The 25890-nt window shown below is 46.3% G+C and overlaps 1 protein-coding gene across 1 annotated transcript in view; it reads right to left on the reverse strand.

Annotated features, from left to right (window-relative positions):
- Positions 1 to 203: 203 nt before the first annotated feature.
- The window catches only part of rnls (renalase, FAD-dependent amine oxidase), a 219958-nt gene continuing 194271 nt past the window's right edge, over positions 204 to 25890 (reverse strand). Inside the window, 4 exon segments of the mRNA XM_070876896.1 lie at positions 204 to 1176; positions 15670 to 15792; positions 15794 to 15846; positions 16783 to 16956. Coding sequence (XP_070732997.1) covers positions 1024 to 1176; positions 15670 to 15792; positions 15794 to 15846; positions 16783 to 16956 — 503 coding nt within the window. The 3' untranslated portion in view covers positions 204 to 1023.

Below are 25890 nucleotides of genomic sequence, written 5' to 3' on the forward strand. Positions count from 1 at the left end.
GCCTGCAGGCCTCTCCCCTGAGATGAGGGAGGCTGCAGGTCTCTCCCCTGAGATGAGGGAGGCTGCAGGCCTCTCCCCTGAGATGAGGGAGCCTGCAGGCCTCTCCCCTGAGATGAGGGAGCCTGCAGGCCTCTCCCCTGAGATGAGGGAGCCTGCAGGCCTCTCCCCTGAGATGAGGGAGCCTGCAGGCCTCTCCCCTGAGATGAGGGAGCCTGCAGGCCTCTCCCCTGAGATAATAGAGCCTGCAGGCCTCTCCCCTGAGATGAGGGAGCCTGCAGGCCTCTCCCCTGAGATGAGGGAGCCTGCAGGCCTCTCCCCTGAGATAATAGAGCCTGCAGGCCTCTCCCCTGTGATGAGGGAGCCTACAGGCCTCTCCCCTGAGATGAGGGAGCCTGCACACCTCTCCCCTGCTAGGAATGACCTTAAACTCACCCGGTGAGGGAAGGCGAGTTCTGAATGCGAGCCAAGATTAGTAAATGATTGTCACGATGAAGAAAGAAAAGGAACTCATGTCCCCACCTGCCTGATAGTGATAGTGTTGTTCCGTGTTTAATCAGTCATGGAGGCTATTTACTCTCGTGGAAATAAGCAAAATCTAAAGAAAATCCCCAAAAATTACTTTAATGTGAAAACTGCTGTGTGTCTGGATTTGCAGTTTAGAACATAAAATGGTTTAATGTTACGATACATGGAACATATAGTGTGAAATTTGGCTGACAGTTGCATTTTCTAAAGCTCTGAATAATAGCCTCAGTCACTACACACGGAATCATTACTTTCTTCCTTGGATTACTACTGCTGCTAGTCAGTTTTTCAGTGTACTTAGAGCTGTCTCCCTGGATCTCAATGTCAAATGCATAACATATGTTTCCATTATTTTCTAGTTCAGATGCAAATATGATCTATGCACCAAATTCTCTGGGGGCTATTGATACACTGAACAGCCCTCCATTAATGGGGGTTTGCAATAATGAATGAGATCAGAGACAAAGTGAAGTATCCAGAATTACAAGATGCAGACTTTTAAAAATGACATTTGAACACATCCAAGATTGCTAAGGCTGATTCTGTGCAGCCATCGAAGTTTGAGTGTGTAAAGGCATCACCCCCACACACAAGAAGTGGCTGAACACCAAGCGTCATTTGTCCCGGACAGTTCGAGACTGCATTGATGACCTGCAAAAAAAGCAATTAGAAATTATTTTAAGGATCGTCATCTCCCGCCCTCCCAGTTCAGGATTGCCATCTCCCGCGCTCCCAGTTCAGGATTGTCATCTCTCGCGCTCCCAGTTCAGGATTGTCATCTCCCGCCCTCCCAGTTCAGGATTGCCATCTCCCGGGCTCCCAGTTCAGGATTATCATCTCCCGCCCTCCCAGTTCAGGATTGTCATCTCCCGCGCTCCCAGCTCAGGATTGTCATCTCCCGCGCTCCCAGTTCAGGATTGTCATCTCCCGCGCTCCCAGTTCAGGATTGCCATTCCAATTCAGGATTGTCATCTCCCGCCCTCCCAGTTCAGGATTGTCATCTCCCGCCCTCCCAGTTCATGATTGTTATCTCAGCGCTCCCAGTTCAGGTTTGCCATCTCCCGGGCTCCCAGTTCAGGATTATCATCTCCCGCCCTCCCAGTTCAGGATTGTCATCTCCCGCGCTCCCAGTTCAGGATTGTCATCTCCCGCGCTCCCAGTTCAGGATTGCCATTCCAATTCAGGATTGTCATCTCCCGCCCTCCCAGTTCATGATTGTTATCTCAGCGCTCCCAGTTCAGGTTTGCCATCTCCCGGGCTCCCAGTTCAGGATTGTCATCTCCCCGCTCCCAGTTCAGGATTGTCATCTCCCGCCCTCCCAGTTCAGGATTGTCATCTCCCGCCCTCCCAGTTCAGGATTGTCATCTCCCGCGCTCCCAGTTCAGGATTGTCATCTCCCGCCCTCCCAGTTCAGGATTGCCATCTCTCGCGCTCCCAGTTGAGGATTATGAACTCCCACCCTCCCTGTTGAAGACTCCATCTCCCATTTGAGCGTGCTGTGCCAGTAATTCCTGTCATGTGCAGTGCTTCAGAGACTGTTTATGTTACAAAAATAAACTACAGACCCCTCTGGATGTCACTGGCTGTGTTGAAAAAAGAGGCCCAGTTTTTTTGTTGCCAGCAATGCTCAAAAGCGACTTCCCAATGGCAAGGTCATGGAAGAAAGGACGATGTCTTCACCAGTTATAGGAACTGCTTCAGCTTTGAAGGACCAGCAGAACTGTTACCTGGTCATCCAGTCTCTGATCTGTTGAGCTTTATCGCTCACTTTCACAATAAAAATCTTTCAGGTGACACTTGAACAGCTCATATTAGGAGAATAGAGCCTGTAAAATTGAAAGTATTAATGGACAAATACTTGTATGATGTTCCTTTACTATTTTAACAGCAGTGTTAATCTATTTCAGATAAGCCGGTTAACGGTGCTGTTAAAATAGAATGTCATACGAATGCGCTGTGTTAGTTCACTCACATTGCCAACAGAAATTTCTAGCGCTTTTTGTAATAGATCACAACATGTGAATTAATGAAGGCTCCATTGCAGATAAAATTGAATCCAGATTGAATGACCATGATCTCAATAACATTTATTATCACTTGTCTAAAAGTGACAATGGGTTGCAAGCAACAATAACAGGTATTTGTTCAAATAAGACTTTTGCTGCTCAATAAAATCACTGTGAATAAATCAGCCACATTAAAAAGTTGCACTCTATGACACTGGGTCCATTTGCTATGCCAAGTAAATAAAATGGAAAAATTGTGTGTACTGGGGCTTTATATAATATCACTTAAACAGAAGATGGAGTCTGTGATATGATTGACCAATTAGCGGAAGCCAATTATCTTCTATTTGGTCTGTTAGCTGTTATTTTTACAGAGAAAGTATTGAATGGTAGCTCTTAAAGGCACCATGGAAATTTCTAAAAGGTAAATTGAAAAAATGACTAGGATAATGGAATCACAACACTGGGTGTACAAATTGAAGAGGAATGTTGGAAAGCAGGGATTAGAAAATGTGATTAATACAGTTTGATGTAAAGTTCACATTGTATTGACTAAGAATGAACCTGGTTGTGTATCTGAGACTGTCTGCATCTTGATCTCTGTGTCTGGGTGACGCCTTTGTTACCTGAGGAGGATTGATTCCCAACGGTGCTGAGTGACTTCCCCCATCCCATCCCAGCTTGAGGAGCACTTCTAAAATCCAACAGGCAATTGCATTCATCAATTACAACTACTTATACAACAGTCTCAGATGAAAGGCCAAGTGTTCTTAACCTGATTTGTTGAAGTGGTCTTGTAATAACGACCTGCAAATACTTTGGGGGAGAAATTGCGTATCGCCCCGTTTGGGGGTGCTAACAGCCGTGACCTATATTCGGGTTACCACCCCCGAGAGAAAGTGGAGTGCAAAATATCCCACTCCACTTGGCTCTGTGGGGCGCGAGTGGGGCATGAGCGGGGCGGAAGGGCTCCGTGAGGGGCACAGCGCTAGACGGCAGGACGCGTAGTGCTGCTGCGTAGACAGGGCCCCACACTCATAAAAGGGAGGGCCAAACTGCCTACTCTGTGGGCGAGAACTGGGTCCCCCAACTGGGGTGCCGTGACAGCAGCCAGACGCACAAGAGGAGCGACACTTGACACCGCGATCTAAAATATGAAGAAGGGCGCGACCGGTAAGTCGACCATTTTTTCCCCCCCAATTCCCCACCTCCCCTTTACATTTCGCCCCGCGAGCGGCCGTCAGTCCCTGAAGCTATCGCTGGCATCGCCCGGCGCAGCTGCAGGGGGGGGGGGCGATACCAGATTTTTGCTCCCGGGCGAAAACGGGTTGCTGCGCACGCCGGCACAGCGGAGCGGTCCACTACCGGCTTCTGCGGGGTGCTACTGGTTGCCGCGGGAGTCGTCAGCGGCGCCGTACCCGGGCAAAAATTCATTAGGGCATCCCTGGGGGCACTAACAGGAGGCACAAATGCCCCATATATATCTCCACCTTTATTCCCGATACTTTTTCTAAATGCCATTTTGTTTTCTTTCTAAATAAGGACCAAGGAGAAGACAAAGACACTTTACCATTACAAACATGACTTTAGACACTGTTACCAATCCTTCGCCACTCCAAGCATCATTAGTTTCCTCCATGCCCATCTCCACTTTAAATGGATTCAAACCTTGGTTAAGATAGACAAAGAAATGCCATATGAATGCATTAAGCATTGTGCACTAATAGCACAACTAGTGACTTCTAGGCTATAATCACAGATTATAATACGAGTATATTTATTTGATAAATGGGGGAATGGATTTACTACTTTTTTTTCCAACTAAAACTGTTAAATTGCCTTCTGGAGGAAATCAGACTAAATATCAGCCACGGTTGAGATTCAATGTTCCCTTTGCCAGTCCCACACACACACACACACACACAGCAGTTTAATGCTCAGCACACAAAAAGGTGCTTTATGTTGAAGTGGTGTGTTGGCCATCGTGTGCGAGCTCCAGCATACTGTGCCGCAGAGTGCTTTGTGATTTTCCATATGGTGAGCACGACTGCAGATGTACTGTTGCAGGGAGAGCTGGAGAGGGCCGGGCACTTACCCACGAGGAAGAAAGGAAAATAAGCATCAATAACTTGCATTTATATAGCACCTTTAACGTCGTAAAACATCCCAAGGTGCTTCACAGGAGTGTTATCAAACCAAAGCATGTGTTTTTGGAGAGAGACAGGTATTGTGGATGTGCTGAGAAAGTAGGTAGACAGGAACAAGGACAGGCTTTTTGGGACTGATATGGGTATTAATTAGTCTTGTGCACTAATGCAAAGCGGGCTATAGGGAACTGACAGCCCAATTTGCACTTCAATGGAAAGGAAAATTGGGCACAGTGCAAAACTGGCTGCCGATTTGCTATCCCCTGTTTTGCTCTGCCACCCAAGGTGAATTTATGCCATCTAAAGTTTTGCTGCTCCGGAATGCTCTCATCTACTTAAATCACCCAGAGATCTTACACCTTCTAGTGGGCGATGAAAAAGGGTATTTACATTGCCCTGGTTCAACAGACACCCGACTTTTCACCTGCATTGTAGTCCAGGACTCTGGAAGTACAAGAAGAAGGGAGGCAGAAGAGACAATACGAGGTAGCTTAAAAGGAAATGATGAAAAAGGTAGAAGAATTAGTGAAGTGGATTTTTATCCCTTAAACAAAGCAAGAGGCGCTCAAATCTCTGTTAAATGTTATGTCTGTAATGCACTTATGAATGACTCCACGAATGTGTTGTACTCAAACTGTAGTGACCTTGGTCCTTTATTCGTAACTTCAGAGTGAGGCACAAGCATGTGGGCAGCCTTTTATACTGGGCCCTGCACACCTATGCAGGTGACCCTCAGGTCTCCCATTGCAGTGCCCTCTGGTGGACAGCTTCTGCCACAGGGGCAGGAACCCCCCGGTCTCCACCGGTTGCACCTTCTAGTGGTGCCAGCATAGTCATCATCATCATAGGCAGTCCCTCAAAATCGAGGAAGACTTGCTTCCACTCTTAGCATGAGTTCTTAAGTGACTGTACAGCCCAATACGAGAACCACAGTCTCTGTCACAGGTCGGACAGATAATCGTTGAGGGAAAGGGTGGGCAGGGAGCCTGGTTTGCCGTATGCTCCTTCCGCTGCCTGCGCTTGATTTCTGCATGCTCTCGGCGACGATACTCGAGGAGCTCAGCGCCCTCCCGGATGCACTTCCTCCACTTAGGACGGTCTATGGCCAAGGACTCCCAGGTGTCAGTGGGGATGTTGCACTTTATCAGGGAGGCTTTGAGGGTGTCCTTGTAACGTTTCCTCTGCCTGCCGTTGGCTCGTTTGCTGTGGACGAGTTACGAGTAGAGCGCTTGCTTTGGGAGTCTCGTGTCTGGCATGCGAACAATGTGGCCTGCCCAACGGAGCTGATCAAGTGTGGTCAGTGCTTCAATGCTGGGGATGTTGGCCTGGACGAGGATGCTAATGTTTGTGTGTCTGTCCTCCCAGGGGATTTGCAGGATCTTGCGGAGACATCGCTGGTGGTATTTCTCCAGTGACTTGAGGTGTCTACTGTACATGGTCCACGTCTCTGAGCCATACAGGAGGGCGGGTATTACTATGGCCTTATAGACCATGAGCTTGGTGACAGTTTTGAGGGACTGATCTTCAAACACTCTTTTCCTCAGGCGGCCGAAGGCTGCACTGGTGCACTGGAGGTGGAGTTGGATCTCATCATCAATGCCTGCTCTTGTTGATAGGAGGCTCCCAAGATAGGGGAAGTGGTCCACGTTGTCCAGGGCCACACCGTGGATCTTGATATTTGGGGGGCAGTGCTGTGCGGCGAGGACAGGCTGGTGGAGGACCTTTGTCTTACTAATGTTTAGCGTAAGGCCCATGCTTTCATACGCCTCGGTAAATACATCAACTATGTCCTGGAGTTCAGCCTGTGTGTGTGCACAGACGCAGGCGTCATCCGCGTACTGTAGCTCGACGACAGAGGTTGGAGTGGTCTTGGACCTGGCCTGGAAATGGCAATGGTTGAACAGCTTCCCACTGGTTCTGTAGTTTAGTTCCACTCCAGAAGGGAGCATATCAACTGTGAGGTGGAGCATGGCAGCGAGGAAGATTGAGAAGAGGGATGGGGCGATGACGCAGCCCTGCTTGACCCCGGTCCGGACATGGATTGGGTCTGTGATGGATCCGTTGGTAAGGATCACGGCCTGCATGTCGTCGTGGAGCAGGCGGAGTATGGTGACGTACTTTTGGGGGCATCCGAAACGGAGGAGGACGCTCCATAGACCCTCGCGGTTGACAGTGTCGAAGGCCTTTGTAAGGTCGAAGAAGGCCATGTATAAGGGCTGGCGCTGTTCCCTGCATTTTTCCTGCAGCTGTCGCGCTGCAAAGATCATGTCCGTTATAGTATATACACAGTGTAAGCCTTATTGATCGTATATCAGGTAACATGTCTCTTATGCAACTATACAGTGACTACAGAGAGAGTATATCTATAGTCTGCATATATAACAAATACCAAACTAGGGAACGGGGGAAACTCAGAAATCCTGGGAATGCAGAGGTCCTGCCAGACTTAACGGCAGAACCTCATTATCAATTTTTAATTCAGTTTCCTGCCCGAGAGCCAGTTAGATTGACTGGATGGCTGACTGGAAGGACATTGGGAGAAGGCCCCAGCTGGGGAATGTTGGGGACGGTCTCCAGTAATGCTCGGGGGTTGGTGGGGGCAGGGGTCATCCCATCACGGTAGCGAGGGAAGTCACGATCGGCAGAAGGTTTGCTTTGAGGTTTCAGGGGGGCAATCCTGCACCCCCTGATTCATGAGCACTGCTAAAATGCACTTTCCTGCTGGAGCTAGCTGCTCCAGTCCCCATTTTGATGCTGGGTTTCCCGAATTCTGGGAAACCCGTCCGGCAAGAGTTAAATTTAAATCAGGCTTCCATCTGCACTGTGGGAGCCTGATTTAAATATGATAATGAAGTGTCCTGACTCTCCTAGACATGCCATGCACCCGCCACTGTAAAAATGGTGGTCGGCATGTCGGCAGCAGGTTGGATTCGCGGTTTTGAATTTATATCTGACCCTTTCCCGCCCATTATGGAGGGGCTAATATCGACCCCTATGTATTAGCACAGAATTTTGCCCCAGTGTTAAATGTCATTAATTTGTGTTAGCATGTAACAGCGATAGACAACTGTAAGTGCTAATAACCCATTAGTATGGAAGTCACTGTTAGAGGTTCTGTATGTTTTCTGTGCACTCCATTAATCTGACATTCCATCTCGTCAGTATGCTTTGCTACACCATCGCTGGTACTTCTGAGCTCCGAGCACTACCAGAACTGCACTTCTCTTCAGCCCACACAGTTAGGAGCCAACATATTTTTGGGCAAGATTATCACATTATCAGTGACTACGGAGTGCTCTGTTTCTATATATAACACGAGCAGCGTGCAGTAGCACTTCCACTTGCCCTTGTGCAGCTGGTAAAACTACAACACTTCGAACAGTAACACGCCCGACTCTAGCTGATAACAGTTACTGAATGTGGGAACTGGCTCTGTCTGTACTTGAGGTGAAGCTATCACACTGTAAAACTCAGATCTGTGTTCCAAAGAAAATGAAATGTTTCTATTTGGACAAGTATATACACATTTAAATTTTCCATTCAAATCCAATTATGAAAACTTGAATAGCAAGGACTGTAAGCATTCCATTTTAGCGTTCCAAGAGGCTGCCTTTTAAAAATGTTTAGCTTAGGAACAAGTTTAACCAGTTTAAGACTTTGATCTTGTAAACATCAAATGATCCCCCCAGGGATCGGTTGGTTAAGCCACTGAGCCGTGAACACCAGGAAGGTCCCAGGTTCGATCCCGAGTCTGTGCTGAATTACCTGTTCTGAGCTGGGGTGCTGGTAATGGGGACTATAACTGGTTTTAATGTCCCTGGATTAAGGATGGGGAAATTGGCCAGGGTTTCCATTCCTGATTGACGTCTTGTGTATGTGTGCGTGCGAGCATGCATGCAAGTGGATGTCAGTTAAGGATGGACTTGGCCAACATATCTCCCAAGGTCAAATAGTCTGTTGCTTCTCCTCCTGTTGGTGGCTTAGTGGCAGAGCGGGACTACTACCTGTCCACATGATTCCGCCACTAACTGCCCAAGGTACTTATTTGCCAAGCAGGGTGTGTCTGGAACAGAAAAAACACCCCTGATAGGGTTACTGCCACTGGGATGGAGGGAGATTTGGTGGCTGCAGCAAGTTAAAGGGAGACATCACTTTTCGAGCAGTAAGTTTAAGGAGCAGCGGCCTTGGATGGGGGAAGGGAGGGAGGAAGTCACCAGCAGGAAAGTTCCCAAACTCTCTGCTGCATTCATGGAGGTGTTCCAGGCTGAAGCCAGGGAAAGAAGGGATCAACTGTTAGGTATGTTATGTCTTGAATAAAGAGTCAGATCAGATACTGCAAGCTCAAAGTAAGGTGTGACCGTAGGCCTTTATTACAGATCTCAGAGTGCCTCTCCAGCCTGTGAGGCCTCCTTATGTACAGGTGCTCCCAAGGGATTGTGGGATCCCTTGGGACTCCAGGGGATAAGCCCTCTGGTGGTTAGACATGGTATTTACAGGTTTACATACATAACAATACTCCCCCCCAAGTCAATAGTGTAACTATTTACAATGTGAGTCGATCTGGAGCCTTCCTTTCTCTGGTTGATCGTCTCGGTGCAAATGCTGGTTTGGTGAGTCGTTTGTTGGGCCCTCACTGGGCTGCTGCGCAGCTGGCCTTGCTGGACTGCCGGGGGGTGGTGAGTCTTGCTGGGCTGCTGCGGGTGATGGGTTCTGCGTCGTGGTCAACCGCTGGGTCAGTTGCCACTTGTGTGTGTGTGTTGGAGGGTCGAAAAAGGTGGAGCCTATTGTGGATTGTTCTGGATAGTCCATAAATCTGAGTTTGGTTTGGTCCAAGTGTTTCCTGCAGGTGAGTCCATTTGAGAGTTTGACCACAAACACCCTACTCCCCTCTTTGGCCAAAACAGTGTCAGGAAGCCTAATTCTATGTTTCTATGTTTCTATTTATCTAAATTTTGCGTGACACATTTGCGCAATCATAATATGTATTCTGTTGAAGCCGCCTGCTCTCTACCTGTTCGTGTAGATCAGGGTGGACTAACGAGAGCCTTTACTTAAGTGCCCTTTTCATGAGCAGTTCAGCGGGAGGGACCCCAGTGAGGGAATGGGGTCTTGTGCAGTAACTGAGCAGGACTTGGGATATCAAGTCTGCAGTGAGCCTTCAATTACACTTTTCAAGCTCTGTTTGATTGTTTGAACTGCTCGTTCTGCCTAACCGTTGGATGCTGGTTTAAATGGGGCAGATGTGACATATTTGATCCCATTGCAGGTCATGAACTCCTTGAACTCGGCACTGGTAAAGCATGGCCCATTGTCACTTACAAGGACATCAGGCAGGCCGTGTGTGGCAAACATGGCCCTTAGGCTTTCAATGGTGGCAGCAGACGTGCTTGCCGATATTATCACACATTCATTTATCACACATAGAACGCATCTACAAACACTAAGAACATTTTTCCCAAGAATGGGCCTACATAGTCGACATGGACCCTGGACCTCGGTTTGGAGGGCCAGGACCATAAACTTAGTGGCGCCTCCCTGGGTGCACTGCTTAACTGTGAACATGTATTACATTTGTGCACGCAGGACTCTAAGTCTGCATCAATACCGGGCCACCACACGTGGGATCTGGCTATCGCTTTCATCATTACGATGCCTGGGTGGGTGCTGCGGAGATCGCGAATGAAAGTGTCCCTGCCCTTTTTTGGCACCACTACCCGATTTCCCCATAGGAGGCAGTCTGCCTGTATAACATTTCATCTTTGCGCCGGTGGTACAGCTTTATTTCTACCTGCATCTCTAACGGGGCACTAGACCAACTCCCGTGGAGCACACAGTGTTTTACTAAGGACAGTAAGGGGTCCTGGCTCATCCAGGTTCTAATCTGTCGGGCCCACTCTCAAATGCTTCCATTAGCATGACTAAATCTGTGGGCTGTGCCATCTCCACCCCGGCCAATAGCAGACTGCTGAGAGCATTGGCACAGTTTTCTGTGCCTGGCCTGTGGCGGATGGCGTAGTTGTATGCGGATAACATGAGCGCCCATCTCTGGATGCGGGCCGATACATTCGTATTTATCCCCTTGCTTTCAGAAGAGAGGGAGATAAGCGGCTTATGGTCGGTTTCTAATTGAAATTTGAGCCCAAACAGATATTGATACATTTTCTTTACCCCGTAAACACACGTTTTATTTCATGCTTCTTTTTCAATCATACTGTAGGCCCTCTCGGCCTTAGACAGACTTCTGGATACATAAGCAACCAGTTGCAATCTCCCGAATTCATTGGCTTGTTGCAATACATACCCGGCCCTGTACGACGATGCATCACATGCTAGTACCAAACGCTTACATGGATCGTACAACACAAGCAATTTGTTTGAACATAACAGCTTCCTAGCTTTCTCAAAGGCATTTTCTTGGCTTTTACCCCATACCCATTCATCTCCTTTATGCAAGAAAGAATGCAAGGGTTCTAACAATGTGCTAAGACCCGGTAAGAAGTTACCAAATTAGTTCAGGAGTCCTAGAAACGACCGCAGCTCCGTCACATTCTGTGGTCTCAGTGCATTCTTGATTGCCTCCGTCTTCGAATCGGTGGGACTGATGCCGTCTGCCGCGATTCTTCTCCCCAGGAACTCCACTTCAGGCACCAGGAAAACACACTTCGAGCGTTTTAGCCTGAGCCCCACACGATTAAGCCGACTATGAACCTCCTCCAGGTTCTGCAGATGCTCGACGGTGCCCCGACCTGTCACCAGGATGTCGTCCAGGAAGACCACGGTGTGCGAGACCGACTTCAGTAAGCTTTCCATATTCCTCTGGAATATCGCCGCGGCCAATCGAATCCCAAACAGGCATCTCTTGTAAATGAAGAGACCTTTATGCGTGTTGATGCAGGTGAGGCCTTTCGATGATTCCTCTAGCTCCTGCGTCATGTCAGCCGAGGTCAAGTTCAGCTTCATGAACGTTTTCCCTCCTGACAGTGGTACAAATAGATCTGCCTTTGGTAGCGGGTATTGATCCTCCAGTGAGAAACGATTGATAGTTACTTTGTAATCACCACAGATTCTGACGGTGCCGTTTCCCTTGAGGACTGGAACAATCGGACTGGCCCACTCATTGAATTCGATTGGCGAAATGATGCCCTCTCTTTGCAGCCTGTCCAGCTTGATCTCCACCCTCTCTCTCATCATGTACGGTACCGCTCTCGCCTTGTGATGGATGGGTCGCGCCCCCTGAATCAAATGGATCTGCACTTTTGCTCCTTGGAACTTCCCGATGCCCGGTTCGAACAGCGAGGGTAACTTGTTTAGGACCTGGGCACGAGGTGTCATCGACGGACGTCTTTCCCAGCCAGCTCCTGCCGAACAGCGTGGGGCCATCGCCCAGAACCACGCAGTGTGGTAACTCGTGCACCACTCCATCATAGGAGACCTTTACGGTAGCACTGCTGATTACGGAAATCAGTTCCTTTGTGTACATTCTCAGTTTGGTATGAATGGGAGTCAGGACTGGCCTTGAGGCCTTGCTCCACCACAGTTTATCGAAAGTCTTTTTGCTCATTATGGACTGGCTTGCGCCCGTGTCCAGCTCCAACACCAGGAGTCCATTTAATTCAACCTTCAGCATTATTGGGGGACACTTTGTGGTAAATGTGTGCACCCCATATATCGCTGCCTCCTCATTCTGAAGCTCTGGCTCATCATGATCCACCGTGGATCTGTCCTCCTCTGCAACATGGTGGATTGCAGGATGAGCAGGGTTTGCGTGGGGATGTCCCATTGTTCCACAGCCCTTGCAGACATATCCTTTGAAGCGGCATGAATGGAAACAATGATCACCCCCGCAGCGTCAACAAGGTGTTAATGGCCTTGTCTTCGCCACCCTTGATGGTGGAATCTGAGTCATCTGCGGACGTGTAGCTGCAGGTGTGTATGTCCTGCCCTGTACATTTCGATTTGAAAACAATGTTACTTTGTTCACAGTACTTGCAACAGCACTCGTGTGCTGAGAAATTTGTTTGGTATTGTCACTGGTGGCGATCAACGCCAGGGCTACCGCTATGGCTTTACTCAAGGTTGGAGTCTCTACAGTTAAAAGTTTGTGAATTATTACTTCATGGCCAATGCCAGGTACAAAGAAGTCCCTGAGCATGTGCCCCAAGTATCCTTCAAATTCGCAATGTCCTACAAGGCGCCTTAGCTCGGCGACGTAGCTCGCCACTTCCTGGCCTTCAGACCTTTTGTACGTGTAGAACCGATACCTCGCCATCAGTTCGCTTTCCTTCAGGTTTAGATGCGCCTGGACCAGTGTGCACAACTCATCATACGACTTGTGTGTGGGTTTTGCTGGAGCGAGCAGATTTTTCATGAGGCCATATGTTGGTGCCCCGCAAACGGTGAGGAGGAGCGCCCTTCGTTTGGCAGCGTTCATTTCTCCTTCCAGTTCGTTGGCCACGAAGTATTGGTTGAGTCGCTCCATGAAGGTTTTCCAATCATCTCCCTCTGAAAATTTCTCCAGGATGCCCATGGTTCTCTGCATTGTTGTGCTGGGATTCGTCATTTGTATCTTGTCACCAGTTGTTATGTCTTGAATAAAGAGTCAGACTAGATACTGCAAGCTCAAAGGTGTGACCATAGTCCTTTATTATAGATCTCAGAGTGCCTCTCCAGCCTTTGAGGCCTCCTTATATACAGGTGCTCCCAAGGGATTGTGGGATCCCTTGGGACTCCAGGGGATAAGCCCTCTAGTGGTTAGACATGGTATTTACAGGTTTACATACATAACAAGGTAGAGGGCAGGAAGCCCCATAAGATGGTAATTCAGACTGCATGGAGGGAAATTTCAGAAGGTGTCAGTGCAGGAAGAGGTTTATTGGCCTCATCAAAGTAAGTCAAGGTATTGCCTCTGCCAAGATATAGCCTTCACCCACCTCCTTATCTCCTATACACTTTCTCGGTCATCACCAGCGTATCAGGGGAACTAATGCAAAGGGCAACCTCTACAAGCACTCAAGCACCAGATGAACTCACAACCATGCTATCAACTCACACAGCCTGTCACAAGGGGTTCTGCTAGCCTTCAAAGGGACAATACATATGCTCATACTGCCAGTTATATGGTGCCGGTAATAGTTTGGGATGGGTTTGGGGCAGAGGTTAGGGAAAATGTGTGTGGGGGTTAGTCACACCCATGTGACCCATTTTAAATATGATGGACCGACTCTCAGAGGGCTTTAAAGGGATAGGGATGGGGATGTCATAATTTTTGTTGAGGGTAATTCTGGCACAAGACTGATAGCTTTGAGGTATTAGGCCTTACTGTCTTAATCCCACTATAAACAGGAGGAAAATCCAACCCTCACTGTCTCGGTACATAAATGAAGAATGGCCACTTGAGCAAGATGTTGGATGGTAACTGGTGCCTGTGTAACTGTATTCATCATAGGCAGTCCCTCGAATCGAGGATGACTTGCTTCCACGTCTAAAGGTTCACCGGTGTTTCACTGATGGACCTAATATTCCAGGTCCCGAACTAAATCTTGAAGGGTGGAAGATGCCTGTGCGTGGATTTTTTTAACGTGTGGTGGCCGTTGCACACCAGCCACCACACGGGCTTGACAGAGCTAGGTCTTGGTCCAGTGGTGAGAGTTAACTAAGACGACTGGAGACCAGCTCTGCTGCACAGACCTAGTGCACACACATATCGCAGTGTGGCCCGTGTTGCCCCTGGGCCCTCTCCTCTTCTGGGCCCCGAACTTGCGCCTCTTCTGGGCCATGACCACATCCCTCTACAATCTCTCGCCGCTCCTTCGCCCTGACCTTGCCGCTCCTGCTGTATCTGCCCACGCTCCAATCACTGACCTGGATCTTGGTGATGTCCCTCTTCGCTGCTGTCGCTCTCCAGCTCCAGCACGTGCTGCTCCCTGGAGTGATAGGCCGCTACACAGCTCCTTCTGCTTCCCAGCCTGCTCCACTGGTGCTCGCAGGCCGGGGCCGGTCAGCCTGCTGGGCCAGGCCTCCACGCTGCTCCTTCCGCTCCCTGACTCAATACAACTGTACAACAGCAAGGAATCACTGAATGGAGGAAAGGAGAAGACAAATCTAATGGGGGAATTAAAGACAATTACAGGTTTGCTCCCAGGATTTTAATAAATGCTTCTTTATAAGCGGATCTAAGGAGATGGATTAGAAAGTCCTCTCCAATCCTTCTTCAACGAGGTCTCCTTCATTTTGTTCAACTGCTGAAGAATACATGGGTGCCACTGCATTGGTTGTGAAAAGCAAAATGCAGCTACCTATTCATTTATTAACCAATGCGGCTTAAGATTTAGATTTCTAAATGGATAGATATCAAATGCAGTGGCCTGGCAATGTGATATTCCAGTTTCAGAGAGACACCCAAATTAGATAAAGAATTCAGCCCCAGAGAAAGTTTATCTGGTTCAAGATTCTGCTACCTTGACAATTTGAAAAATGTTCCATCCTGCAACTAGATAAAGTCAAATATTTTATCCTATGGATTGACAAAGTGGATGTCAGCTAGGAGACTTCAATGGCATTCGAGATTTATTATATAGTTCTTGCACCTTTTAATGTCGTTTCTGTCTAATGTTTACTTTGAACATGCTGCAATCAAAACAAAAGCGCAGATCCCTTCCCTTGAATGATATCCTACTCTTTGGCTTCATCTGCCGAGCAACAAAAAAATGATGTATGTGAACCTCACCTGTGTGTAAGACTTGCCACTAGGGGGCACACCTGTGGGAGACCTATGGGTCACCTGTGTACTCTGGAGCAAGCAGGTATAAAAGGCAGTCCATCACGCTGCTGCCTCGCTTTGGAGTTATATTAAAGAGACCAAGGTCACAATGGTTTGAGAGTACAACGCAGTCTCGTGGAGTTATTCTGAACTTAACAAAAATAATCAGTTTTTGTTTCTACTCTGAATTGAAAAATTGGTTAAGAAATGTAATCATTACAATCAGAATTACCTGCGAGTACCTCCACTTGTGACACTTGGTACTGGTAGACCTGGGCAATCCTGGCAGAACCTGGCGCAGCTGGTCAAGGATCAGAGGCTCCACCTCTTCCTTATCTTTATGCAACATTTTCAGCTCCAAATTGAACAGTAGTGTGAACAACAATGGAAGGTCCGACCTCAGGGGATTCTATACAAACCAGCGAAAAGAATGGGAAAACTATTTATATAGTCATGAATGAGATTGACTCTGTGTACTCTCAATACAGTCAGGCATCAGTAAAGAATGAAGCATCGCTTGTCAATCCACATTCAAACCAACCAGCTTTCATAGCTCATATCCACCCATGCCATTTCTTGTTGGGTGTCAAAGGATCGAATGTATACTATGGATTAGAATATCTAAAGGATGAGAGCATCCTTGATTCTCAGCTTGGTGAAGGCAGTGCACAGCCAGGCCGTCCAGGCCAGGATGGTCCCAGGTTGGATCCCTGGTCTACGCTGAGTTGGCTGACCTCAGCTAAAGTGGTCATACAGCACAACAATTAGCCTCAGTGCCGTGTTTTCCAATGGAAATGAAAGGCGAGCAGTTTCTATAACGGCCTGCTAATCTGCAATGCCAGTTTTACAACCGAGTGACAAGTTAAAAACCTAGCCCAATGTTTTCAGGGAAGGTGAGCTGGAGAAAATTAAAAATAAAAGTAATTAAATTATCAGTTTGATTCTGTAAAATTGAAATATGAAAGAAAGACTTGCATTTAAATAGCGTCTTTCAAGACCTCATGACCTCCCAAAGTGCTTTACAGCCGATGAAGTACATTTGGAGTGTAGTCACTGTTGTAATGTAGCCAAATTACGCACAGCAAGATCCCATAAACAGCAATATGATAATGACCAGATAATCTGTTGTTTGAAGGCTAAATATTGGCCAGGTCATCAGAAGAGCTCCCCTGCTCTCAAAATAGTGCCACTGGATCTTTTACGTCCACCTGAGAGGGGAGATGTTTAACGTCTCATCCGAAAGAGAGTCAGTATTTCTGCAACAAGTTTACAGTTAATCTGCCCGCTTGGATTGGATTGACTGTTAACTTTTGCTGTTATGGAGAAAAATAATGTCAGCACTGACCTAAGCTGCGTTTCTTACTGTCGATGGAGATGAAGCGTATGCAGGGATTGTTCGTGATGTAGTTCGCTGCCCAGGGGACACCAATCTGCGTGCCTGCTTTGTAGAAAAGGGCCAAAGCAAAACGAGAGGAATAACTTGCCGCTTCCAGTCGCTGCCTTTGCGATTCATTGATAACTACAGGAGAGAAAAAAAACAAAAGGTACCGTGGCTTAAAATCAATATTATTTTTTCGAAACAGGGTACAACTTGCGCAGTCAATAATGATTTGACTAATTCGCGAATGCATTAGAGCTGTGCATCATCAAATATTTACTAATGGGGCCTGGGTTGAAATTCAGCTCAGACAGATGGGGTGAAGAGCTTGTGTCTCTGATGGGTGTTAAGGGTCAAAAATGAAATCAGTTTAAGTACTCTCAATTCTGTCCTCAAGGGACGGGACTCCATAGTGCAAAAACTGCACTGACAATTCACAATCTGCACTAAACAATCATTTTAAGCCATCAGCCCCTTAATGTATTTGAAATAGGCTAACAAATGCATTTGTGCACCACAAGATTGGCCGTGAGAGCCCAAGGTATGAAACTTTGTTTTTCAAGCAGCTGTAAACGCACTGCTAATAGACGGCGAGCCTCAATGGACGAAAGGAAAGTGGGAGCAGATGGAAAGTTTGCAGTCAGTATGTCTGAAGGTGTGCTATTTGTGGGCATAAAGGAGCGCCGAGGCAGACCGGTTCGGGATTAAGTGACCATTAAACCGCGTTTAAATGGATCGAGAAGCTGCCTCATGTCCCAGATAGATTAACTTCACACCAATGGCTTGGCCACAAAACACCACTAATCATCATTTGTACAGATGCAAAAACCTTCAAGCAGCGGAACCCTGTTTTTTTTAAACACTGGATCATAAGAAAATGAAAAAAAATATATATATACATGGCTATTAAATAAACCATTTTCTACCCAACAGTTTAATATTTTTGTAACTTCATCTTACATTCCTTGTTTAAATCTGTCCTCACAACACTCATTTTGTCAGACAGGGAATCCCGTTTCTTAAATTGGTTTCCATGCGGTTTCACAGTGTACTTGTACTGAATGGGTGGTGTATGACTTTGCGACAGTGAGTACAGGGGCATTTGTACCAGTACAGGTCCATTCATTGATGGTGATGGTTGAATAATGTTGGGTTTATACTAATGTAGTTTCATTGTGCCACTTCCCCCTGCTGTTTATTTTAGATTTGTAGCATCAACTCCCAGGTTAAGCAGGGTTAACGCTGTCAACTAACCTTTCACAAAATGTCCCATTCACTGATTTTTGTAAGGGAGATTGTGTCGAAAATAGAGGAGAGGCTGAATTACTGTCGAGATGTTTGAGGCTGACGTGCAGCAATGTCTGAGAGTTATACTGCACATTGTGCAACACAGTGACCCCAAAATTGTCGTATAGCGGCAGGAAAAGTTCTGCATCATAGTGTGGAATGTACCAGGTAAGGAGTCTTTTTATCAACTCTATGTTTAGGTACACACGTACAGAGTTCTGGCTTCCCTGCCTAAAGGATGGCGTGAATGCGCAGTATAACTACTTTTACTTCTCTAAAACCAGCTTGTAGTATCACATGGTACGTGTGGTATAACCAGAGAACATACTTTATTATGATGCTTCAGCCGAATTTTTGAGGACCTCAAACCAAACAGGGCAGCAGTATTCAAGGAATGGTCGTATAAATGTCTTGTATGTAGCTGATGTAATCTCGGAGTTGTTAGATACCCAGTTAGCTTTACAAGCCAGACCTAAATGTTTGGCAGCCTCACTTGTGTTGTTGAGAATGATAGGTTGCCAAAAATGTACAGTAATGGCTAAACTGTCCTACTGCAGTCAGTGATAGATTGTCATTTGTTATTTTTAGGTGCCTCTGGAAAGATTAGCGATAAATATTATTGTGCTGAACAACACAGATCATGTCATCTATAAATTGATTAGTAACTTGCGAAACATCAACCTACAAATGATTGTGATATGTGTGTTGATTATGGCATTCTTTATCAGCTATTTTAACAAAGTGCTAATCAATTTAAAAGAAACCGGTTAATACCTCCATTAAATAGCTGATACCAGGTGGTCACAGCAATATGTTAAACATTCATATACTAAGATCGTAGTCTTTTCTAGGCTACATTTACTCACCTTTCTTTCCCTTAACAGATTTTCTATTTGTTACAGAAATGTGCATAACTATACAACATTCCTTCAGTCACCATGTTCACAAAGCAATAGTATCCACTCACCTCATTTTAGTTCTGATTTTGATGTTGATGCTCATTTTAAGCTTAAAATTATTTGCTGAACAAAATACTTAATTTTGCCATTCATTGTTGCCAAGCTGCTTATATGTTTTAGAACTTGGCTGACACATTTGGGAAGTCAGACATTGCTTCAGAGTTTGGCTCAAAAATTACTACTGTCAATTAAATAATAAACCAGATGTTTGTTAAATTGATGAGTACAAAACCATTCAATACATAAATGTTAATGCAGTCCTGCAATGTGCTCACATTTGCAATTTTACGTTTATGAGAAAGAAAGAAATACTTCCATTTATATAGCACCTTTCATAACCTCAGGACATCCCAAAGCACTTTACAGCCAATGAAGTACTTTTAAAGTGTAGTCACTGTTGTAATGTAGGAAACGCGGCAGCCAATTTGCGCACAGCAAGCTCCCATAAAAAAACAGTGAGAAAATGACCTGATCTGTGTTTCAGTTGGTTGAGGTATGAATATTGGTCAGGTCACAGGAGGGGACCTCCCCTGCTCTTCTTCGAAATAGTGTCATGGGATCTTTTATGACCACCTGAGAGGGCAAACGGGACCTCGGTTTAACATCTTATTTGAAAGACAACACTTCCAAATGTGCAGTACTCCCTCAATACTGCACTGGAGTGTTGGCCTAGATTTTGTACTCAAGTCTCTGGATTAGGACTTGAACCCACAACCTTCTAAGTCAGAGGTGAGAATGCTCCTCATGGAGCCAAGGCTGATCACGCGAAGGGTAGATGTGAAGGTACTGTCATTTGCAGGAGATGTGACTAGCTGGACATTACTTTCAATGGGGAGAGATAGGTGCTTGGTGTAGTGGAATGGGCCTTATAAATAACCCATGTACGATATTGCTAGTGCACAGAGGGAGTCCTCACTCAGTGTTCTGGGAACTTCAAATTGCAATGACTGACCAAGAAATAAGAGTGAACTAGCAAGACAAAATCACTCTCAGCAGAACAGTATTTAATAAATAATACAATTTTAAATAGAAATGACACATTATTCAACATAACATTGTTTTATTTGGCTTCCTTGCAGCTCAGTTAGTTTATCCAAAGAGTAGCTGTACAGACAAGAAAGGTCCCAGCTTCAATTCCAGGCAGTGAGCTGAGTTGACTAATCGAAGCCTGGGTCATGGCAGGGTAATGTGATTGGCCTTCCCCACCCTGGATTAAGAAAAGGAAAATCAGCCGGGGTTCCTTCCCAGTCCTGACTGCTATTCAGTAAAATCGAGAGATGTTTGTTGTGTGGACAGGATGAGGCTCAACTGTGATCTCATCCCTAGTACATGCCAGCCATGGCTCAGTGGGTATCACTTTTGCCTCTGAGTCAGAAGGGTGTGGGTTTAAGCCCCACTCCGGAGACTGGAGCACATAATCTAGGCTGACACTCCAGTGCAGTACCGAAGGAGTGCTGCACTGTTGGAGGAGCCGTTTTTCGGATGAGACATTAAACTGAGGTCCCGTCTGTCCTCTCAGGTGGATGTAAAAGATCCCAGGGTACTACTGGAAGAAGAGCAAAGGCGTTCTCCCTGTCCAAAATGAGAGTGACATTTTTTTTCCATACCGTCTTATATTATTTCTGGAGAAAAGCCATATAGCTAACTTTTTCCATTTAATATAAATATGGAGTCACCGGGCATAGATTTCCCTTTGGACCTCAGTTTATTAACTCTATCATAAAAGTTATAGAATGCAATTACTAACAGAGTTACAGCAGGATTTTCAATTCAGTAAGGTGCTATATTCTACTGTGGGATGTCCTGGACAGCACTAGTATACGCGCAATTTATAAACACTCTAATTTAGCAGCACAATTTTCTTCATTGCTCCTCTCCTGAAGGTGATACAGGGGTACAGATGTGTAGCCTCACCAGACCTCCCGTAACTCACCCAAGTGGCCATAGGTTTAAGTGTTGTCGGCACTATCCCTCTTCCCCGAACACTGCACACACGAAGTTAGAATTTCTTTTTTGGGAAAGAGTCAACGGACATGTGGTTTCACTCAGAGGCTTTCGTGGCTTTGCATTTCTGCTGTAAATTTAGCGGCTTGAATTGTAACAACTTAATAAAAGAAAAGGCACTGGCAAACCTGAAGTGATGAGTAAAGACATTTGCTTTCAATGGAAATAAAAACGATGAGAGATGTAAAATAAGCTGCCGACTAGCTATCATTTTACGCTATCACAGTCAAGTTCTACCCCATCCCCCCGCCCACCACTGTGTGTATTCGGTATGTCAGAGCGCTAGAACATGCCTGGCCTGAATTAAAGCTGAATATTCTTGTTTTGTTGCCTTTGGTAAAACATCAATTCATTCATTATTTATTTCTGGCAAGCCAGAAAAACGAGCACAAGTTGACCAACAGCTTGTAGGCCCCCAACAACTGACAGCTCAAACATGGCCCTGATTATAGGGCCTTACGACAGGTAAAGAAAGACAAGGAAGAAATTCGACTGCCTAGCGCCTACTGTTAGTGCCTGGGGGGAGCGCTAACGGGTTAGTGACTGGGCACGGCGAATTCAGCGACGCCCGTGAACTTCAGTGGCGGACGCTAACTCGTAGCGCCTGGGCCGCTGGTGCCTCGCAGATCGTGATGTAATAAAGTGCACAGCACACCGTTACCGCCCCAGATGTGAACTTTCCTCCTGTTTGCCTTCATAGCTAGGGGATTTGAGTATAGGAGCAGGGAGGTCTTACTGCAGTTGTACAGGGCCTTGGTGAGGCCTCACCTGGTATATAGTGTTCAGTATTGGTCTTCTAATCTGAGGAAGGACGTTCTTGCTATTGAGGGAGTGCAGCGAAGGTTCACCAGACTGATTCCCGGGATGGCTGGACTGACATATGAGGAGAGACTGGATCAATTGGGCTTTTATACACGAGTATAGAAAGATGAGAGGGGATTCCATAGAAACATATAAGATTCTGATGGGACTGGACAGGTTAGATGCAGGAAGAATGTTCCCGAAGTTGGGGAAGTCGAGAACCAGGGGACACAGTCTATGGATAAGGAATAAGCCATTTAGGACTGAGATGAGGCGAAACTTCTTCACTCAGAGAGTTGTTAACCTCTGGAATTCTCTACCGCAGAGAGTTGTTGATGCCAGTTCATTGGATATATTCAAGAGGAAGTTAGATATGGCCCATACAGCTAAAGGGATCGAGGGGTATGGAGAGAAAGCAGGAAAGGGGTACTGAGGTGAATGATCAGCCATGATCTTATTGAATGGTGGTGCAGGCTCGAAGGGCCGATTGGCCTACTCCTGCACCTATTTTCTATGTTTCTATGTCCCCTGCTGTATCGCCGGGCATGAACTGCGGCAGGAAGAGGAGGCATTGCCACCCCGGCTGGACGCTTGGGGAGTGCTAATTAAAGGGATTATTTGTCAGGTAGGCCAATCATTATTACCTGCACCAGTCTGGTGCCTGCTGAAAGTCTTTGCTGTTTCATTGCTGCACCATGTCCAAGCCCTGCACTTTGTGAGTGTGTTTGGGGCTGTAATGGCAGTCCAGCAGGTCGCCTTGCAACGCAGAACTGCCGACAAGTATGTTGTGCGCCATCATTGGCCCTTCCCTTTAAGCGAGGGAAGTAGCCTCTGACGTTCAGCGCTCTGCCGCTACTGCCCTACTCTCAGACTTTAGCGCCCTAAGAGAGGTGGTTCGCGCTTGGAGAGCTAAAGCAGGAGAGAATCATTTGCACCTGGCACTACTTTTTCTAGTTTTTAAAAGTTATCGCCCCAAACTGGTCGCTACGCAACTTCTAGCCCAAGAAAAGTGCAGTGGGACATGAGCCTGTTGTCATTTAAGCTACAGGAAAAGACAATTTTTGATGATGCAAGGGGAAAATGCACAAAGTACAGTTGGCAGCAGTGGTGAATTTAGAAATGACTGAGAGCTCAAGGCATGAGATAGATTTTCTAGTTGACTCGGGGGACATGTAGCCCTCCCACACAATATTATATTTAGACTTTTGACAAAGTGCAAATTCTGTTTTTTTGGAGTCCGCTGTAATTTTGCTTTTCAAGTCAGAAAATGTTTATTCTGGAAGGCCCTACAGATATCATATCTGAAAATAAGTGCAATCATGGGGACTTTAAGTGTACAGGCTCCATTTTTTTATTGTTCTGAATCCAACCCGGGATACATCAGTCCTGATATTAATGGGGAGGGAGCAGGGGTGGTTGGAGTGCGGGGAAATGCGTCTAACATGGAGGTCCTGCTGCATTTCATTTTTCTTCTGTTTCCTGGCCGGCAGGCACCCAGGCTGGCCAGCTGTCAGGTGGGAAGGCCTGCACTGGTAGGCCGCAGCTGTGGAGCGAAGAGGAGGGAGAGGCAGATCGTGGATGGAAGGTCGGGAGGAGATTGTGGATGGACGGTTGGGGGAACGGGTCATTCTGAAACGTTAACACATCTTTTCCTCTTTTCCAGTTCATTAGATATATTCAAAAGGGAGTTAGATGTGGCCCTTCTGGCTAAAGGGATCAAGGGGTGTGGAGAGAAAGCAGGAATGGGGTACTGAAGTTGAATGATCAGCCCTGATCTTATTGAATGGTGGTGCAGGCTCGAAGGGCCGAATGGCCTGCTCTTGGAACTATTTTCTATGTTTCTGTGTTTAAATGATGACTGACCTGCGGTACATCTGTCTTTGGGGTCTCCAGAGATAATGGTGCGAGAACAGGAAGAGAAGCCGCTGCAGGTGATTCCCTGGCTACGACTGGATAGATAAGAATGGAAACGGGCAAGTGCAGCTGGATGAGGGAGGAGAGGCGTTGGAGGAGGATGATGTGGTCAGCCATGTCAAAGGCTGCAGACTGTTCGAGAGGGATAAGGAGGGATGGTTTACCATGGTCACGGTCACATAGGATGTCATTTGTGACTTTTATAAGGGCCGTTTCAGGTCTGTAGCAGGGGCGGAAACTTGATTTGGAAGGATGCAAACATATATTTTTGGGAAAGATGGGCACAGATTTGGGAGGGGATGACACGTTCAAGGAGATAGGAGAGGAAAGAGAGGTTGGAGATGGGGCGGTAGTTTGCAAGGACAGAGAGGTCAAGGGTGGATTTTTTGAGGAGGGGAGTGATAACGGTAGATTTGAAGGAGAGAGGAGATACAATCGTTAACAATATCAACATGGGGGTTAGGATGGGAGGTTTGCTGGTCAGTTTGGTGGGAATAGGGCAGAGGGAGCAGGAGGTGGGTCCCATGAACAAGATGAGCATGGCGAGGATATGAGGGGAAGTAGGAGAGAAACTAGAAAAAAAATGGGCTCGGGCAAGGGGGAACCTTGGGTTATAAAATATAAGCCTAGAAATGACTGTTGATGATAATAGCGAACACGGGCTTAACATTTGTCTAATATTCCTCTGTCTGCTATTTTAATGGTGGTGTTAACCTACTTAAAATAAGTAGGTCTGTTAAAATAGCAGATCAAGATATGCCAGCTGACTGTGCTATAAATCCATCCGCTCTCACTATTTTTCGAGCCTATATTGCTCTGTTGGTCTTCCCAAAAAGATTTGTTTTCTTGTGCTGGAAGCAAAAGATCATTGCACACACTAATCATTCAAGAACAGGACACTGAAGTCTGTGGTCTCGGGTCAACCTCACTGACTGCCTCCAAACTAGTTTTTCTAATTTAGAATACTTTTATTGATTACTATAAACATTCCTCGTGCTTCCTGCTGTTTTGGATGGTGCAGTTTCACTGCCTGATCTCTGCACAGAATCAAAGGAATTTCCACCAGGTGTGTGGAAACAGTCTGAAAACAATTTTCAAAGTTGCAGAACGTAACTGGGCTTACAATGTCAAAAAAAATCATTCTTGGGATATGGGCATTACTAGCAAGACCGGCATTTATTGCTCATCCCTAATTTCCCTTGAGAAGGTGGTGGTGAGCTGCCTTCTTGAACCCACTGTGCTCCGTGTGGTGAAAGTGCGCCCAGTGCTGTTAGGGAGGGAGGTCGCCGATTTTGATCCAGAGACGATGGCCCCAGAAATTGCCTCTGACCGCAAACATTTCTACAAAGGTTCGGAGACTTGTGGTCCTGGAACCTCTACGCAAAGGCCTTCGTGGGGCACACGTATACCAGGAGCGTATGGGTTACGTATGCATTAATGGGATCGCGTGGGCCGGCCCAATCTATCAGAGTAGGGGATCCCCATTCATACTTATGGTAATTCCGTATGTACAGAACCACCATAAGTATGAATGGGGATACCCCCCAAAAACACACAAACACTGAAAATAACTTAAAAAGAATCACATTTCACATTAATAAAAATGGAAATGAATTCATTGTTTAAAATAAAAATGTAAGTTTTGGAAAAATAAATTTACATATTTTAAAAGGTCGAAACATAAACCAAGCTTATTTAACAGGATTTAAAATGATTAAATTATTTAAAAAAATGTATTTTTATGCACTTTAAAAGTCTTATGCTGATAAAAACAGGCCTTGGGTCTGCTTTCATCAGTTGTAAGAATTTAAAGGACATTCGTTGGGCAAATAGCCCAACTCTCCGCCCGGTGGAGGCTCTTTAATTTTGGATGCTTGCGATCTGTCAAAAGAATGTTATGTATGCAAACCTCACCAATGTATAAGACTTACCACCAGGGGGCACACCCGTGGGAGACCAAGGGCCACCTGTGTACCGTGGGCAAGCAGGTATAAAAGGCAGTCCACCATGCTGCTTCCTCACTTTGGAATTACATTAAAGAGACCAAGGTCCCAATGGTTTGAACTTATAACACAGTCTTGTGGAGTTATTATGAACATAATAATTGGCG

The sequence above is a fragment of the Pristiophorus japonicus genome, chromosome 3, assembly GCF_044704955.1.
Source record: "Pristiophorus japonicus isolate sPriJap1 chromosome 3, sPriJap1.hap1, whole genome shotgun sequence".
NCBI lineage: Eukaryota > Metazoa > Chordata > Chondrichthyes > Pristiophoridae > Pristiophorus > Pristiophorus japonicus.